At 40.5% G+C, this 20314-nt stretch overlaps 1 protein-coding gene across 1 annotated transcript; it reads left to right on the forward strand.

Annotated features, from left to right (window-relative positions):
• The first annotated feature begins 17924 nt into the window (after window positions 1-17924).
• Window positions 17925-19837, forward strand: LOC120575642 (G2/M phase-specific E3 ubiquitin-protein ligase-like). Its single transcript, XM_039826457.1, has 3 exons — window positions 17925-18097; window positions 18982-19178; window positions 19311-19837. The coding sequence occupies exons 1-3, from the start codon at window positions 18057-18059 to the stop codon at window positions 19559-19561; spliced, it is 489 nt and encodes a 162-aa protein (XP_039682391.1). The 5' UTR covers window positions 17925-18056; the 3' UTR covers window positions 19562-19837.
• The last annotated feature ends 477 nt before the right edge of the window (window positions 19838-20314 follow it).

Below are 20314 nucleotides of genomic sequence, written 5' to 3' on the forward strand. Positions count from 1 at the left end.
CGATAAAAAACAGATTTTATCTTATTTGTCATGTTTTCCTCATCATTATGCTTCATCACTTCATCCTCTGCAGTTCATCACCGGGACTTATGTTGACATAAACATTTGCATAAAGGTAATTTGTATATTTGCTGATATCGCTCTTACAGGGCTTGAGTTCGCTTCAGTAGGCTGGATATGCAGGGAGGGAATCTCTCTCTTTCTGTTAATATTGCGTCCTTTCCCCTTGCTATACTCACTGGACCACAGGATGGAAAGAATAGGAAAAAGAGGGAGCGAGAGGGGAGTCATTGGAGTACATGCATTATGTATCATATCCTACAGTGAAGAAGACAGCGAGCTGCGAGTGGGAACGAGAGCGGCCAGCAGTGCACCGAGGTGATGCAGGGAATGCTAATGAGGGGGCTGCATTCGCCGGAAGGTACATCTGATTAAAAGCACAAGTCCTGGTGAACACAGCACAGTGGTGTTATCAGCGAAAACACACAGAAAGTAAAGGGCGCCGTATTGAAAAAAAAAAGATGAGTTTTGGGGTTTTTTGTGGCTCCACTGAAGATAAAAGATATGATTACCGATAAAAGAGCTGAGTCATTGCTGTCGAAGAAGAAAGATAAAACGTTAAAGCTATAGTGCGTAGTTTCTGTCCCTCCCATGAGGAATTCTAAGTAATGACAACAACACCGTTGGCGCATCCACATGATGCAAGCCTTTGGTGATCACACACCACGCCCACCCCTCCTCCACGCAGTTGCTAGTAGCGTTTATCCCGTCAAATTAAGGAGGACACGGAGGATTAAAAAAACCATGACGGACTCTTCAGAAGAGGTAATTATCTTGTAGATTTTATGCAACAGAAATGCGGCTGGTCCATCGGTCACTTTCTTTTTCGGATTTTTGTCCTTCTGCTGAACGCGTAGGACTTTACTTAGCAGTCCAATTGCTGACTGAAACACACTTGCAGCGGTCCTCTTCATCTCCAAAGCTGAACGCTGCTGTTTCCTTCCTTAGCGGTGACATAAAACACATCACTCGAGCTACTGCGCACGAATATCGGCCGGACATGAAATAGTCACACACTATAGCTTTAATGTTAACTTCTAAAATGGGATCAGTCAAATGTGTTCATCAGCAGATTGTGCTTAGAGAGCTTTCTTTAAGCACAAGGATTGGATGTTCTATAATTGGTCTTTTGTGTCACAGCTTCCCAGCGAAACATTAGCATACACAAGGTTAAGTGATTCCAGGTGGGAAGTATTCATCCACTGTTCTGGGCTTTTAAGACGCACACATTTATTCTACCACATTTATTTCCTGCACAAACTAAGCCTGTCAGAAAGTGGGACCTCTCCACAAGGATAATTAAGTTAACTGGAAGTCAGACAAGGACAGACTTCTATCTCTGTGTGGTTTACCCCGTGCTACTTTACCAAGAAGAGCGTCTTTCCCAGTGGAACCGACGTGATCGATTTATGGAATTTTCATAATGATGGTTACTGATCCACCTTCTACAATTTAAAAGGCCGGTTTACCCAAATAAAAGTAATTGTGTTGCCCGTTCATGGAATGCAATATCTTCACCTAGTTGTAGTTGTATTTTTAAGTCGCTACTAGGGATTTTGAGTTTCAGTATGACCCATGTCATAGACAGTGGGGAGTGCTAAAGTAGCTAGCTAACTGAGGTTAGCAGCTCTTTTCCTTTTACACAGAGCACAGGAAAACATATGCTTCTAAGTATTCATTTCTCATGTTGTTTAGGAAGCTAAGCATGTTAAGTAAATTGAGTAGTTTTAAGACTGAGACGTTTTATCGCGATTGTGAGGCTAACACACATTAGCATGTCAATGGAGTTTCATACTATACGTTCATTTCGAGTTAATGATCATCGTTAATTATTTGCCACACGGTTATGCTAGCCATAGTAAGGGTATTGCAACATCATGTTACACTGTAAAATGGACTAAATATCTACCGGACCGAATAGCAGCACGGCTTTTTGTGCGGCTTTTCATTGCGGTGGCACTGAAATGCCTGCGCTGCTCTCTGATGCTCCGAAACGGATGTCAGAGGCAACAGAACCATCACTGCACGTGACGCTAGTTCACGTTACACTTGGCAGCAGGTAACGTTAGCCTACCCATAGCTAGCAGCTAAGATTAAACACGGTTAAAATGCGGACAGCTAACGTTAAACAGCGTAAAGTGTGTCTGTATTTCACTGTAGAGGATTCCAACACCGGGACGTATCAGTCTGCAGCTGCCGTTCAGACTCACACACAGAAGTTCACTCTAAACTGGTAGCCTTAGCCTCGTGGTGCATTCAAAGTTATTGTAAAATACAATTTTCCCCAGCTAGTGATTGTTTTTGTCATTTAACAGCAATTTACTGGTGAAATAAGTTTTTGTTATAAGTCATTGTTATTACATTATTAATAAGTCATTTAATTTTGACCATATGGCCTTAGCATAAATAAAAGTATTGATTCAGGCAACGTTTAGGCACCGGCACCGTTTTAAAAGTATCGCTTGAGCACTGCTATTGGAAAAAAAAACAAGCAATACCCAACCCTAGTAGGGCAATGTCATTTAAAGTGCCCATATTATGCTCATTTTCAGGTTCATAACTGTATTTTAAGGTTGTACCAGAATAGGTTTACATGGTTTAATTTTCTAAAAACACCATATTTTTGTTGTACTGCACAGCTCTCTCTCACTGCTGCAGATCCTCTTTTCACCTGGTTTCTGTTTTAGCTACAGAGTGAGACCTCTTTTCATCTTCTTCTGTACTATCTTTGATTGCACTCACACATGCTCAGTAGCTCAGATGTGGAGCATGTCAGATAGCTAACTCTAGAGACAGTAAAAGAAAGCCTGTTTCTCCAACTTCGGTCAGTTACAAGGCAAGATTAGCTGGGAGACTTCTAAATGAGGGCACACATGTAAGTAGTTCTTTTGTAGATTATGGTGAACTTGTGTGTGTTGTAGCAGTGCTTTGCTATTGAGAACGACGTAGCATGCTAGCGTTAGCATGCTAACCGTTAGCTACGAGCTAACGGTTGTGGTTAGCCAGCTCATTTCGGACTGTGATGTCACAGTCCGAGCTGATTTTGAACAGCTCACTAGGAGACTGAAGGCAGGACACATTCAGAAACTGTATCTCACTCAAAACAGCATGGATGGATTTTTTTCAAAGTTTGTATGTGTGTGGAAGCACCAGAGACACAAAAGAACACCCCAAATCCCAGAAAAAAGTGATTTTTTCATAATACGGGCACTTTAATGTCTTTTTCTTTTGTATATTTTAGTTTTACAGCAGCCTACCTTCATGTGGGTGGTAAAAAATAAACAACCTGAAACTGGAAGCTGTTATCCCTCATTTGGAGAACGTTTTCTCATCTGCCAAACTAAGCACCAACTCTCAGGGAGAGCAGAATAATATTGTAGATAGATGTAATATCAAAATAAATGCTTTATTACAAACAACAGAAATATATTCTGACGAGCCACTGAACATGTCCTTAGGGACGTTTAACTTCGCCAGCTAGATGTTGGTTGGAGAGTAGAACTGACAAATCAATCACAGGATGGAGCAACATTGTGGGCTGCCAGTACACAAAGTGACAGCAGTAGCTGAGTTTTTCCACAGAGGACATTCAACTTTTCTGTGGAGCCTCGGCAGAAGCCAGTCTCTCCTTCTGCAGAGTCTGCAATAACACCTTCATCTGTCATAGATTTACAATGCACACAGTGTTAATAAATCATCTTTTACGAGACCATGATCATATGGCTCTATGATATTGCCAAAACATATAGATCAGGTGCTAGAAGAAATACAGTCAGATGCTCTGTAGCATAATACGTCTAAATAATATCTTCAATCCTTCACAAGTCAAAGATTTCTGGTAGAATGCAGGACAAAGGGCCCTAATGGAGAGGTATACCTGTGACCATTGAGTCCGCTTTATGGCTTTGCCCTGTTGCTCATTCTCCTGGTCTGTGTGTTTGTTACTGTTCTGTCTAGGAGTTTTTGTTGTGTATGTGGTGTTTATGTTCTGCAGAGCAGGAACCTGCTGAAAATCAGTTTTACACTGAGTCAGGCCCGATTGTCTTTAATCTTTTCTTGTTTAATAAATAAAAAATGAAAATGAAATGAAAATATCTTGCACCTGGCGTAGCGCAAAGCCCGAAGTGTCTTTGCTAGTTTAGGACCGACACATTTGTCAATTTCCCGTCCAGCGCCTGCGTCGTTTAAATAGCAAATACACCTGCGCCCATCTTTGCGTCCATGGGCGTGCTGGTCTTACAGGGAGGTGTGTTCAGGTGCATTCTCTGCACATTGCTATCTTGAGGCAGCGGAAAATGATCGCGCCATTCACCAACAAAAACCTGGTCTAAAGTCAATAACGCAGCACTTCATTGTTATTTTAGCAAATCATTATATTAGCAATGCGCCAAGGTACAAACGCGCCTGGCTTTTAAAGGGAATGGGAGATGACATTCTGATTGGTTTATTGCATGTTACGCCCCAAAACACACCTATGATTATTTAAGACACTAGGCACAACCCTTTTGGAACCATGTGCCTCATGCATGGACCCTTTTTTCCGCTGTTAAACTAGCAAAAGTGGATTCGTAAACGCCCTAAATGCACCTGTTCCAGGTGCTTCACACCGTGCGCTTAGATCATTGAAATAAGGCCACATGTATTTTGTGAAGCGTACAATAAGTTTCACATCCAGGTGAACTTATAGCAACACATTCTCATGAACAGGTACGTACCCTACATATCCTACGAAATTACGGCAAACACCAACCTGTCATATGACGGTTGAGTTCTTTACAGTTAATTTTAAACGACAAAAGGTGGTTGTGAGCCGGGTACACAGCACTGTGAGGTTAAAGTCATTACAACGGCCGTTACAGTTGAGTTTAGCCGACAAAAGGTGACCGTCATGCGGCGACGACAGTTATGTTTAGACAACAAAATGACTAGTTAAGATTAGAAAACAGATTGTGGTTTGGGTTAAAACGCTGGTCCCCTTAAGTAGTACTCCCCGGACATGAACACCTGTTTTCTGGGATGAAAGTCTTGTGTTTTCCCCTTAACTTATTCTGGGACACAAACTCTGCTCCCCTGCTCAAAAGCCCTGAGTTTTAGGAGCCAAACATTCACCCCTAAGTTCTCCCTACGAGGATCATCGCGGTCTTGTACAGCGCCAGTTAATGTGTTGCAAACAGTAATAAATACATGGAATACATACAAGTTACAGTGCATTACTTTTCGTAGCTTGTGTATGAATGCTTTATGGGAACAGCCTGCTTGTCGATTAAAAAGCAAAATGCGCACCACTTGCTTTGTCTCCTTTGTGGTGCACACACTTGTCACTTCTGCATCGGTTTATTTGGTCGGCCGACGTTTCGGTCACAGGGATCTTTCTCAAGACACGCAGTAGTAAAATGACAAAGTGCTTAAATGTGATTACATGATGATCCACAGTGTTCCTGTGTTAGGTGTTTCTACGATCACACACAGAGAGAAAAAACTATGAATTTTTTTTTAAAGTCAATGGTACATACACAAGACATAACTCATATAATACATACTTGCTCTTCCCTTGACTTCCCAAAAACAGCCTGCCTTGTCATCACTTCAATTTATCCTCCGGAAGAGAAAGTCAAATTAAAAGTGGATGGTGCAACACACACACACACACACACACACACACACACACACACACACACACAGGTAACATTTTTGGGTCATGGTTCACCAAAGTTGAACGATCTGTGCAGATTTACTATGAGTAAGTCCACTAATCGCAGCAATTCCATTGAAATTAATTGATTTTGCCACAAAATGTAATGCTAATGTAGGTAGATTAAAACGGTATCGGCAAAGCTGAAAAGAAATGACCCAGGTGATGATTAATTACAGCACCGCATTTAACTGCAGGCACTGTATGAGCCGGACCACGCTGCTTTATCTACTCCACTTCCTGTTGAGCTGTCAGCGCTAATCCCCCCGGAGTCTGAGGGAGCAGATTTGAGAGTGTGATGGCTGAGCAGCCAAGCTGCTCGGCTGCAGCGCAGCTTCTCTGACAAAAAACTGATGATGATGCTACTGCTGCTGCTGATGTGATGGCTAGGATGGTGAATATGAGCACAATAGTAATGATTATCGCTAATCGCTGTCATTGCCAGCTCTATCTCCACAGCGCTGTGGAGTAAGGTCTGTCTACACCACAGATACATTCTGGGATAGGAGGAAAAAAAACTGGGTTGTTTCCATTTCTTTAAACCAATCACAATTGTCATAGGCGTCGGGAAGGAACTTGTTTTGTTGGAACATTTGCACCTCGCAAAAGAAAACGCCACATACAATATTAAATGAAGTTAACTATTGACACAATACAGTAAAGTGATCTATTTAAATGAGCTGATACATGGTTAAACCTCATTAGCTCTTACCAGTGTATCTCCGTGTGTACTTCGTCCACAGCAATCCCACCAATCAGTCCCAAAACATCCCAGTTAGAGAGGAAATGACGTAAACATATTCTTTAGAATCATTCCCCAAAAGAACCAAGCAGGCCTGCCTTGTTGCACGATCCAAATTTTCTTCAAAACATGCCATTTTCAGCGTGTAGCCTGCTAGCTCGAAGTTTCTTGTTGTTTCCCGAAGCGAAGGGAGTTTGAGAACGATAACACACATAGAGGAAGGTGAGGAACATCAGGCAGAGATTATCCTGGAAATGATCCTCGTTGATCTAGACTAGCCTGCTTGTAATGTTAGATTAGAAACACCTACCATAATAACAATAAAAATGATCCTTTTCAGAAATGCATATGCCCTAAATATCTTACTTACAACATTGTGGGACAGCAGTAAATTCCATTGCACACGTCCGATGACTTTCTTTGTACTGTCATGAAAATGTTTGGGTTTTCTGTTAATTACCGTATTGACCCGAATATATTATATATATTTTTCCCCTATGAAAATATCTGAAAAATCTAGACTTTTAAACATCCACAACAACAGGTGGCACCAAATAGCGGTAAACTGAGTGTACCTCTCATGACCAGAGCCGTCAATCCAAACTCCCAACAGAGCGAGGAAGCCTGAAAGATGCAGAGACACGGTGAGCATCCCGAACAAAGCAGCTCAAAAGTAGGCCAAGTTAGCAAAGAAATGAGAAGTTTTGATTGACGTTAAGATGGTGATAAACACAGCAGAGTCAAACAACTGCCAAGTAGCCAATAAATATGGCGTCACATAATGTAATGTACGGAGATGGCGAGCCCAAAAAGACTGTCGCCGAACGCCAAGAGCCAAAGAAAAACGTACCGCGGTCCCAAAACCGGCCGCTTTAGTAAGATTGACCGGAGGGTGTGTAACAATGTGACTGAAAAACAAAATGAGGGACGGCTCATCATTCGATCCGTCATCCAAGTAAGAACTCTGGAAATCACCAGAGAGTTAAACATACCGAGTTTAACGCCAGCCTCGGCTTGTAGTGCAGGTGACAGATGTTCCGTAATGGGCTGTGTTTGTGGCGGAGGACAAGTCTATATACTTAAGACAAAACACTCATACAGACTTCGTTATTGAAATGAGAATTGGTCTTCAAAATGTCTTTTTTGAAAAAAGAGTTTTAAAAAAAGAAGGGGTCGTCTTATAATCGGGGTCGTATTATATTCGGGTAAATACTGTAGTATAAAGAATGGTCTCCCTATTTTTCAATAAGTTTGTGACCCTGCTCATCATCGCCTGCCACATGGGATGACAGCTGATCTCAGTTTGCATTTCGTCTCTTTATCACCCATAATAGTTTTTCTCAGCTTTACATTTCAGGGAATATGATTGATTAAAATTAAAATTATAATGAATGCTTTTAAAAAAAAAAAGTCAGTTTGGCTAAGGTTACATTAACATTTTACTCATATTTTTAGTTTCTTTACTGTCAAAATTAATCACTAAGTGCATTCATTTCTATGCAGATGACACATGCGTTTGACATTTAAAATACCAATCAAGAAATGGGCACGGTTTGGTGCTTGGTGGAGGAAAGGAAAGGAAAAGAAAATTATTTAAATGCACAATTACAGAAGCAGTCACTGTCAATGAAAATCTTGGATCTCAGGCTTCCTCCAACAATGCTAAGTAAAGGTGCAATATGTAATACTGACAGCTAGCGTTTAAAATAGGTACTGCAGTACAAATTCTAAATATTGGAGTTGTCTCCTCCGACTCGGGTACTCTAGCTATGTAATTCAATGTGAGTACACAAATGTTGAATTGACATAAAATGCCCGTTCCTAGTAGCCGTGATAAATTAGCCTGAAGCTAATGCTTACCTGTTCAGGAGGAAATTAGCCAACTCAGCGTCCATTTGGGCTCTAAGCTGTCTCCATCTTTCAAATACATCTCCAATATTTACCCGGGGTTTGTTACGTCTCTCGTCACGCAACTTTTAGAAACATGCCGTTTTTTTTTAGGTCAGGTAGAATCTATCTCCGTTGATCCCGTTCGTTTGTTTGCTGCTTTCATGGCTGTACTAACGTTACAGCTGTAGCGCTCTGAGTTTATGTTTGTCTGGCAACCTGGCCTGGCTGTCAAACTGGGCAGTTGATAACATCACACAGGCCAAAGCACAAACAGAAATTCTGTCACGGAAGGGAAATTTCAAAAAGGAGAAAATACTGGCATTAGCATGGTTGTAAGAAAATATAGTGTTTTAACTTAGCATGTTTCCTTAATATCTGATGATGATTGGGGTCATTTGGGGATTTATTACAGTAAATATATTACATATTGGACCTTTAAATCTGTACAAATAAGAAAAGAAGAAGGCATTAAAACAACTTTAAATCAGTCATCATTTCGTAGGATATCATATGATTGTTGTGCATAAGTAGCCGTAGGATATCGTACCAACCCATTCACGATAAACAGACGTCTTTTCGAATCCACATGCACTAAACGAAGAACTCCACTATATCTTTACAAAGCAAGTATTTTTTTGCTTTGCTGCAATATAAATATTAATATTATAATATTAATATTATCGTTCTGAATGTCGATTGCAGAACCTTTATAGGAACATTGCCTCGTTCGCAGCTGGCTGGAGTTGTTACTGGCATTTGTGCTGCAGAGCCACTGCTTTTGTTTCCTGCAGCGAGCCAAACTGGCAGCTTCTGCAAAACAAGCCGGTTTAATGGGAGCAACAGCTTCTAGTGTGAGTGAAAACTCTGTGACCACTGGGAACTATACAAGACCGGTCATTATGTTAGCCAAGTAGCATGTGTTTGCCATTTCTTATCAGGAGAGTACAAGTCTCAAAATTGCAAGTAAACGCACTGATCTGAATATCTCCAATATGTTGAGTTGAAAAAGGAGGTTGCGCTTCAACAATGGAGATTCTTGGTGAAGTACTGAACCCAAAATCCAATAAGCAGTTTTCAAAAAGTGAAGAAAAGGTAGCACATCTCAAGGTCCCAAGTTAAGGAAGACAACATGCTCTCATTTCGGCACAAAGCCTTCTTCAAAACGCACTGGAAAAGGCATTGTGCCGAAACGCATGACGTGAGCATAATTAAAGTGATGGTTCGGAGTAATTCACCCTAGGGTCCTTTGCACCATGACCTCGAGCCAAACACCCCCCCAGAAGCTTTTTTCACCTGGTCTAACATTGGGAGAGTTAGCTAGAGTAGCGTTATCAGCTGAATAGCTTAGCGCAGGGGCTAATGGACCCACGTTTGTATCTTGTAAATTATCCCACTAATAATGCCCGAAATGATACCAAACATCTACAAGTAGTACAAATAGGTTATGCTCTCATAAAACGATGGATTGGAAAGTTTGTAAGTACACCAGAAGTTTATGTAAATAACACTTGCCTGCTGGCTTCTGCTCTCTGCTGTTGTTGTTGCTGCTGTAAGACGAGTGCTTAGGGACCGTCTACAAATTACAGCACCGAAAAGAGATGCAACAAAAACATTTTTTTGTATCTCTTTTCGGTGTTGTAATTTGTAGACGGCCCTAAGCACTCGTCTAACTGCAGGTAGCAGCAGCAGCAGCAGCAGCAGCTAGCCGAAGAGAGCAGGCAAGCGTTCATAAACTTCTGGTGTACTTACAAACTTTCCAATCCATCGTTTTATGAGAGCATAACCTATTTGCACTACTTTAGACGTTTAGTATCATTCGGATTATTAGTGGGTTAACTTACAAGATACAAACGTGGGTCCATTAGCCCCTGCGCTAAGCTATTCAGCTGATAACGCTACTCTACGCTAACTCTCCCAATGTTAGACCCAGGTGAAAAAAGCTTCTGGGGGAGCGTTTGGCTCGAGGTCATGGTGCAAAGGACCCTAGGGTGAAATTACTCTGAACCATCACTTTAAATAAGGGACACCAGAGTTTTTGTCCTTAACTTGACAACTTGAGATGTGCTACCTAATCGTGAAAGAATCAAATCGGGACAAAAGCATATCGTCCCAGTCCTCCTTGTTATACTGGAAGACTTAGAAGATTCTATTATTATATGGTGGGGCTTTCCTCTGTCAGTAAGCGTCTTGTTTTCTCCCCCTCTCTCCTTAAGTTTGTTTCTGTTTCTCAGCAACAGAAACAGACACAAAAAGGAGTGAAGGGTAACTTGTCTAATATCAGCGGAACAGCTAAAAAACCTCAGTCTTATAGTAGAGCCGGGTGAAACTTTGCCTCAAAGCTGCAGCCGAGGCACTTTGTCGAGGCAGAGCGAGCGTCTCCCTGCCGGTACATGAAAACATTATCTTGTAATCTCTGCCCGTTGGCACAGACGGTTATTCATGAGCACTTAATACTCTTTTGGATCACCCTCCGGCTGGCTTTTTCTTTGTATTCTTCTCTGAGTAGAACTGTGTGGAAGCCCTGAGAGGCAAGGTGTACATTTCGTTTATTTTTCCGAAGGCAACGCCGGTCAAAACTTAGGTTTATCTCCTATGTACGAGATGTTAAGTTTAAGACTTAAGTCTGAGACTGAAGTTGAGTGAAAACGTCACATTATTACTCACTGTGAGCTCATTTTTCGCTCTATCTGCAAGTCTTGCATCTCAAATTAACAAGCACAACCATGGCCTGAAGCAGGAATAGCTCTTAAATGTCTCTTGAGCACTATAACACAGTTATAATGGCATAAAACATAAAAAATGGCAAAAGGTTGATTTTGTTTGGTGCAAAATGGACATGATCTATGCGATTTCTTTTAATCCGATTAGTGTTTTCTTTTGGCTTAACTCTGGATTTTTTTTACATAATGTCGGTGGGTTCTACCGAGACGCATTCACGGACGGTCGTACTTCTGAAAATCCGACTAACAATTCGTTTTTTTTCAGCTTCTTTCTAGGGTAAGTGTTTTTTCTTTGGTAATCTTTTAAACAAAACATGTTTTTTTAAACCCGCCCGATGGATTTTGGGGTTTGGGAGGCTTAAGCGTTTTGTGTTTGAACAGTTTTATTATGTTGTCTTCATGCCTGTAGGTAAGGTTGGAAACACTGACGTCTAGGGAGCCAAAAGAATTCATCGGATTTGAAGCAGACCCCATGGGAAGTGCGCCGGGCTTGTCTTAGGCTGTCTTAGGCGGCTGTGGCTAAGTGGTAGAGAGGTCGCCTGCCAATCGGAAGTTTGGTGGTTCGATCCCTGGCCTTGCAGTTCCATGCCGAAGTGTCCTTGGGCAAGACACTGAACCCCGAGTTGCCCCCGATGCTGCGCCATCGGAGTGTAAATGTGTGTGAATGTTTATCTGATGAGCAGGTGGCACCTTGTACGGCAGCCTCGGCCACAGTGTATGAATGTGTGTGAATGGTGAATGGTTCCTGTACTATGTTAAAGCGCTTTGAGTAGTCGTTAAGACTAGAAAAGCGCTATATAAAAAAACAGTCCAGTCCATCTTAGCAGCCAAACAGTGGAATTACAACTTCCACGTCGGTCTGGTGATGCCATGGGGACCCAAAATATCTTTTTGGGCATCGCAAACTCACGAAATGACTCTATTCCGCTATCAGAATTTTACCCATTCGGTCCGATAACATTTAGAAAGTCTAGAAGAGCCGCACGATTAACAGGAAGTAGCCGGCTTGTCCAGCTGAGGTCTCTGGTGCGCCAGCTTTATGGACCGAACAGTTAGAAAGCAGCACCAATCATCCGGGTCATTTTGTACGAAGAAGTTGAACTTTTTTGCTTTATTTTAGCTTCATGATGGCTTCATCCACCACCGAGCAACTCGCATAGGCACGAACAGGGCTCTGTTAACCGATCGTCAACAGTCTGTCCCTCAGATCAAGACATAAAAAAAATAAATGAATCATGCACATTTCTGTTTGACACAGAAGCGGGCAAATTAGCAGTAAAGGTCAGTTTATTAATAGGATGTTACCTTCTGGTTGAGGCGTCTTGTTTCCACAGCAACCTGTCAATATGAGTTTGTTTTAAATATAGCTCTTTTTGTTCATCTTGTCAAAATGAAGAGTTCATCCCGTTTGACTGCAGAACGAAGTCACCCGCTTTACCTGCGACGCTAAACACACTGCACTCCTGATGCTAATGGAAACCGAAAAGTTGTGGAAGATGGCTAACTAACACAGCGAGGTTCTATAAGAAAAGACTGAACGCACACGGAGCATCCAGGTAAACACTCCTCCACAGCGCTGCTGCGGAGGGTCTGGCTAGTCCAGACTGCATTCCCGGGATGGGAGAAAAAAACGTGCTCTGGTTTATTGGCATTTCTTTAAGCCAATCACAATCGTCTTGGGCGATGCTAAGTGCCGGAAGGAGCAACGGCGCCTCTGCAAAATAGCCTCGGGAAGGAACTTGTTTTGGTGGAACATGTGTACGTTAAAAAAAAAGTAGTTTTAGTCGTGCAACAGAAAACTCCGATTGGACAGATAGTCTAGCTAGCTGTCTGGATTTACCCTGCAGAGATCTGAGGAGCAGTTAACCATAGTCCTCACAAATCCACCGGAGGTTAGAACGCCAACACAAAGAAAGGGAAGGTGACGGACATCCAGCCGAAAATCCAGGGGAATTTCCAGTGGCACCGGAGCAATCCCGGAAATGGCACGTCGTAGATATAGACTAGCGTCTAGGCCTTAGGTCTCATATTTAGACTTTAGCTTGGTCGGGACAGTTGGCATCACTTTTTGATGCATTGGGTCGGGACGTACGGTTAACTGGCGCGTGGGACAAGAACGGGTCCCTGAAAGTCTTCCATACCACTCGCTACCGTTGTCCCTCTTAACGCTACGTCATCTTACAGCGCCGTGTTCATCTGTGTGTCGGTATCTGACGCTGAGAGCCACTGACCCAGCGTCAGTATTTTTTACGGGTTGATTCGAGACACAGCATTGGTCTCATAAAAACCAAGACATGTTTTTTTATTTACCAAACCAATACAGAGGATTTTTTTTCCTTTTTTAAACTGAATGTCGAACGCAAAAACAATGCTCAGCTTGTACCGGCCTAAATCCATCCTTCATTAATCATTTGCAGCGGTTGCATTTGGCGTGCTCATAAGACGCAGCAGTAAATGGATTTCCTTATTTGAAGTGAATGAACTTTGACGGGATGGCAGCACATTAACTCATTACTTTTGGAGGGTGGTCGGCAGTTTTGTTTGTTTCTTTTTTTTCTCTTTCATTATGCTGAGCGATTAGGGCTGCGGGGGAACGGTGCAACAGCAGCAGAGCCATTACGTTTGCATTCTTGCAGATTGTAGCAGAGTGAGCAGCCCGCCTTCTTCCAGCTGGCACGCCTCGGCTGTCACTTCCTTTTTCTAGATATGGCACTTAACCAAGCAGGGGAGCTGAACCATCGCCTTCCCCTGGAATGACATTTCCAACCTGCCCTTCTCCTCCTCCTCCTCCTCCTCCTCTCGCTCCCTTTACCGTTATCTGTCCCGTCACATGTTTACGTCTGCATGTGATTTACATTCACTTGCCTTTGTTCTGGAAGATTGCGGGGCTGCGCGCACACACACACACACACACACACACACACACACACACACACACACAGGCTCTCTGAGGGCATTGATTCAACAAGACTCCCCACAGCTTCTCCTTCCCACAGTGATTCATTCACTGTCTAATATTTACTCCATCAGAGGCAGCTCCTGCCAGAAAAAGGAATATTTACTGTAGATTTAAAGTCCCTCTCCGCGAGCATTTCTCAGGCCAACTCTCTCTCTAATGACACACACACACACACACACACACACACATTGTCTTCAACAAATCAACTTTTTTTTTTTTTACAGGCTAACACATTCGCCCATCAATCTTAAGTTATGGGCCCTAACAGTTCCCGCCCCCTCTGTTCCACTCGCTTCTGTAACTCAATGTACTTTCTCATACAGAGCTTCTGTCGTCAATCGTAGTGCACTGCAGCAAAAGCCAACTCTTACAAAGTATATTCATCTAATTTCTAGTCCAAATAGCTAATAACAATATAAGACACGATCACCTAACGAGTGATATTTCAGTGAGAGATAGGGACTTGTTTTTAAATATCGTGTTGAGCGATTGAGTCTTAAAAACATCTTGTTCGGAGTCGCATCTCAGACGAAACAAGCCTTTTTTGGTAATTGGTTTTAAAGCCGCTGTGTTATTTGTAAAAGATGGATCTTGTTGTTTGTCTATGTCGTAGCATCTGTCCCTATTCACATGAAATATACAAAAAAATCCTGACACAACTCTAACTAAATCTTTCCACATTTTCACAGTTTCCTCCCATTTTCTGCTTATTTGCCTCCCCTGTCTGCGGCTGCAGTATCACTCTCGAAATGTGTCCGGTCATCGGTGGCTACAGCATGTTGCTAATCACCTCATCAAAGCCGGAGACGCGTGGAACCGCTTCCCCCGAAGCGAGGGCAAAGACGCTATCAGATTGTTTGAGTAAAAAAACAAAATAAAGGTGAGGACACACGCTGCTCTCTGTCTCCATTACTGTAGATGTGATTGTCTGTGTTCGTGCTCTTGCTGAGTTTTGCAGTTTCCAACCAGTCCTCCAAACCACACGCTGATAGGAGTCGTTTGGCCCCACCCTCTATCATATACCACCCACAGGAGCGTTCTCCGTCCTCGTATGTCAACCATTAAACACCACGTTGAACTGACAAATGTGTAATTCATCAATCAATCAATCAATCAATCAGTCACACTTTATTTATATAGCACTTTTCATACAAGTAAATGTAGCACAAAGTGCTTCATACAGTAACCTCCGCACACCCACACACACACACACACACACACACGCACACACACACAGATATACACAAATAACACAGTACCCCCCACACACACACACGCACACACACACACACACACACGCACACACACACAGATATACACAAATAACACAGTACCCCCCCACACACACACACACACACACACACACACACACACACAATAACAAATAACACAGTACCCCCACAACCGCGCACACACACACACAAACAACACACACAAATATACACACACAATACCCCCACACACACACACACTCACAGATATACACACATAACACAATACCCTCCCACACACACACACACACACACACACACACACACACACACACACACACACATATATACACACATAACACAATACCCCCCCAAACACACTCACAGATATACACACATAACACAATACCCCCCTACACACACATGCGTGCACACACACACACACACACACACACACACACACACACACACACACACACACACACACACACACACAACACAATACCCACCCCCTTAACACACACAAGCACGCAGAGATATACACACATAACACAACCCCCCACTACTTGAGGTTCCCCACACTATCATAACAATATACACACTAACCATACACACACACACTATATATTGTATGTATGAGGTTATAGTAGTGTGGTTATATAGTTATGTGAGTGTATAGTAGTATATGTGAGAGTATAGTAGTGTATGTGAGAGAGTATAGTAGCCAGTATGTGAGAGTATAGTAGTGTATGTGAGAGAATAGTGTGTGTGTGAATTAGTATATGTGAGGTATAGTAGTGTGTGTGAGAGTATAGTAGTGTATGTGAGAGTATAGTAGTATATGTGAGGAGTATAGTAGTGTATGTGAGAGTATAGGTGTGTAGAATGTAGTGTGTGTGAGATATAGTGATATGTGAAGATAGTAGTGTGTGTGATATAGTAGTGTGTGAGATATATATATGTGAGAGTATAGTGTATAGTGAGAAAGAAGAGTAGGAATAGTAGTAATGTGAGATAAGTAGTGTGTTGAGAGGTAGTAGTATAGAGAGTATAGTAGTGTATGTGAGTATAGTAGTGTGTGTGAGAGGATAGTAGATGTATATAGTATATGTGAGAGATATAGTAGTGTGTGAGAGTATAGTAGTGTGTGTGAGAGGTATAGTAGTATATGTGAGAGTATAGTAGTGTGTGTGAGATTAGTGTGTGTGAGAGATATAGTATATATAGAGAGTATAGTAGTATATGTGAGAGAGTATAGTAGTAAAGTGAAGATAGTAGTGTGTGTGAGAGAGTTAGTAGTATATGTGAGAGTATAGTAGTGTATGTGAGTAAGTAGTGTGTGTGAGAGTATAGTAGTATATGTGAGAGAGTATAGTATATATGTGAAGAGTATAGTAGTGTGTGTGAGATATAGTAGTGTGTGTGAGAGAGTATAGTAGTATATGTGAGGTATAGTAGTAGGCCTAATGTGAGAGGTATAGTAGTGTGTGTGAGAGAGTGTAGTAGTATATGTGAGAGGTATAGTAGTGTGTGTAGAGGTATAGTAGTGTGTGTGAGATATAGTAGTATATGTGAGAGTATAATATATGTGAGATATAGTAGTGTATGTGAGAGTAATATGTGTGTGAGATATATAGTGTGTGTGAGAAGTTTGATTGAGCGGAAGGGAGTTTGATTGAAGCGAGGCAGTTTGATTACTCAGTCCTGATTGTATGTCATTCAGCATATGGAACTGTGCAAGTGCACATCAACTCGGAAACATTGACCACAACGTTACCAATTTAATAGAGATATGATATAAAATACCAACCTTGACATAGGCCTTTTTTTCATTTTTCAGTGTTCCCCAAATTTAGCTGGGTGAAATTTGCAAATTTTGTTGTTGCGAGTGATTATTGATAGGTTTGATAACGTGATGTACTGAGATGATTGTCTGAGTTTCCTTTACGTATATTTTATTACGTTTATGTACATTTGACTTTGACTAGGAGAAAAAGCTAGCAGCTAGCAGCAGCAGTTATGGAAGCATACTGGTAATTGTAGTACCCATTGCTGCGCTCCTGTTATTAAATTTCAAACACATTGTAATTTGCTATCAGTGCGCAGCTTATTGCAACGCAGTTCTGCATTTATTGGATTTCACCTATCTTTGGGTAAAGAGAGAGTAGGCGTAGGCGTTTTACAGCAAAGATAGGTTAAATAAGAATGCTCGGTCTTGCAATCATCTGACTGGGTGACGATATTTAGCCTGTGTGTGTCTTTGAGTACCATGAAAAGCGCTATATAAATAAATTGTAGTATTATTATTATTATTATTATTATTATTATTATTATTAAAGAGTGCAATATACATGTTTACATATGTTTATTACAGTGAATAATAATCTAAATACTGCTAAGCAGGGCTCTCAAGTGCTTATTAAGCATTTTAGAATGTCACTCTTGTGTGGTGAAGCCACATATTTGTTTTTATATTTCTGCAATCTGTGTGATTTGTTTCTGACTTTCATATGAATGTTTAAACCAGGCTTGGTCAGTGCTAAATATACTACTGTGATTAAAGGAGTTAAATAAAAGATGTCATTCATATAAATTCATGCATCACCTAATTTCATCATCACATACAGGCCTGGCCTCCAGGAAAGAACAGTTTGTTTAATATATCTAATCTTGTGTTGTTCATACTATACAATGATTTATTACAGATTATCTGGCCAATGCTGGGCGTCTAAGGCCTTTGAAACGCATAGAAGACAAAGATCTCTTGGTGGAGGATATCATCATGTTTCAGCTGGTTCATCGAGTTAGTGGAGCACTTCAAAGGTTTGTGTAACTCCATTTTTTAGCAAACATAATTAACCCTTCTAAGGTGTTCATATTTTTGTTCCACAGCCAATGTTGGACCCACCACATTATTAGGTTTTTAAATCAATACAGCCATAAACATGTATATAAAAATACTAAACAGAGGTTTACTTAAGCTCAATTACCAATTATAGATACATCATTTATGGTTCATATTTGCCATTTACTCCAATTATAAAAAAGGTAAAAAAATAAATAAAATAGAAACAAGATTTTTCATTCATTATCATCAATCATTATCATTATTGGTGCTTATTTCTTAGAACTTAATCAGAACAGGTGAAAGTACTTGAAATGTAACAATTTTTTAACTTTGTGTGAGAATAGCAGGTACAAAGTTTCATAGCACCTACAATTATTACACTGTAATAATTACACTTGGGTCTAGTAGACCCGAACACCTCATTTGTATTAGTTATGTGTAGGGGGGTGTACCGTGTACACTAATTGAAAATAAGTTATTTTTTATGTTCTTCAAAGAAAATGAGCCAAGGCCAATGAGTTTGAGTTAGAAGAAATAATAAATAGCATAATTTTTATTTTAGCAAACATTGAAAACGGGTCCCACAGACCTGAACAGCTTACAAGGATTAAGAATAATGAAAGATTTTAACATATTTTTAAAAGTCAATGTACAACCAAACACTCTGAATAAAGGCTTGCATGTATCATATAAAATAACTTAAAGAACATCACGTTTTAGATAGTTGTCAAAGACAAGGCCTTTTTGCATAGTCAACAAACACTGAACTGTCTTATAAGTCATCCCTTTCATGTGCTGTGTGATAATTTATCCAATTTGACAAATTATATTTGTATCTTCTCATGATACATTTTTACAGGTTTAGGGAGGGGATGAAAACTCTTGGTGTTCTTGATGCAATAAGAATGCACCCAGATGCTTTCAGACCGCTGTTTTGTCACGAGCCATCCCCACTCACAGCGGATGTACTAGAACTGTCAGCAGTGGGCAGGAACAAAAGAAGGCCAGAGGAATGTGTGGTTGCATTTTGGAGGGACTACCTGCTGGATGTTGAGGGTAAGTATTATTGCTAGTTATGGAATAAAAATCTTTTCATATGCCCTTCTGTCTGTCTTTGTCTTTCCCTCCTTTTTAAAAGTTTTCTACATGCTAGGTTTAATTTTTGTTTTTGGTGTATTTCGTTTTCAGAGCAAGAGGGACCCTTGCAACTTGGGGGTATCCTGGCCTTTGCGACGGGAGCAAACGATATTCCACCCCTGGTCTTCTCTCCACTACCTTCAGTGGTTTTTCTCCATGAGCTGCCCCTCAGACAAGGCCGTCATTTACCCATCGCAAACACATGCATTAACTGCCTGCGGTTGCCAGTCCTGAAAAAATTTGAGGATTTTAAGGAAACTATGGATTTTGCATTAAAAAACACTCTTAATATACATTATTAAAATCTGTTGCCTGTTGAACTTGACTAAATTGAAGAGGCATCGTTGTCAATAACTCACCCTTTCCTAATACATTATTAATGTCTTGTTTAAACAATTAAAAATGGAATAATCATCCCCCCTGCTATTGTCTTGTGTACTGGTAAAATTTATATTTTAACTCCACTATACATGGTTGAGAGAAGGCAAGGTATGTGTATAGGGTGACTGATTTTATTTTTACTTGGTTTTTAATTCACATGTGTATGTATGTAGGTATACATGTTTATGTGTATATGTATGTATGTATATATATATGTTTATTTGTATATCTGTGAAGGTATGTGTGTATATATATATATATATATATATATATGGATATGTGTATGTATGTGTATTTTTTTTCTTTTTAATTTTTGATTTATTATTTATTTTATATATATATATATATATTTTTGTATTATTTAATTTTTTGTTTTTTCTGTTATTTTTTTAATTTAATTATTTTTATTATTTATTTATTTATTTTTAAATTTATTTATCTTTTCTCTCCTCTTCTTTAACTTGTTGGGGTAAGGACAGTCGTGCGCTACCTGAAGTCATTTTGGTGTGAATGGTGGTTTATTTCCTTCCTGTTCTGACTTGTATGTTGGTTATGTTCTATTTCGATAACAATCAATAAAATCTATTTATAAAATGGAATAGAATAATCATTTGACTAAAAAGAAAACTTTTCACTGGCCTTTTATTAACCTTTATTAATTGCCTTGACACTAA

The sequence above is a fragment of the Perca fluviatilis genome, chromosome 16, assembly GCF_010015445.1.
Source record: "Perca fluviatilis chromosome 16, GENO_Pfluv_1.0, whole genome shotgun sequence".
Lineage (NCBI taxonomy): Eukaryota > Metazoa > Chordata > Actinopteri > Perciformes > Percidae > Perca > Perca fluviatilis.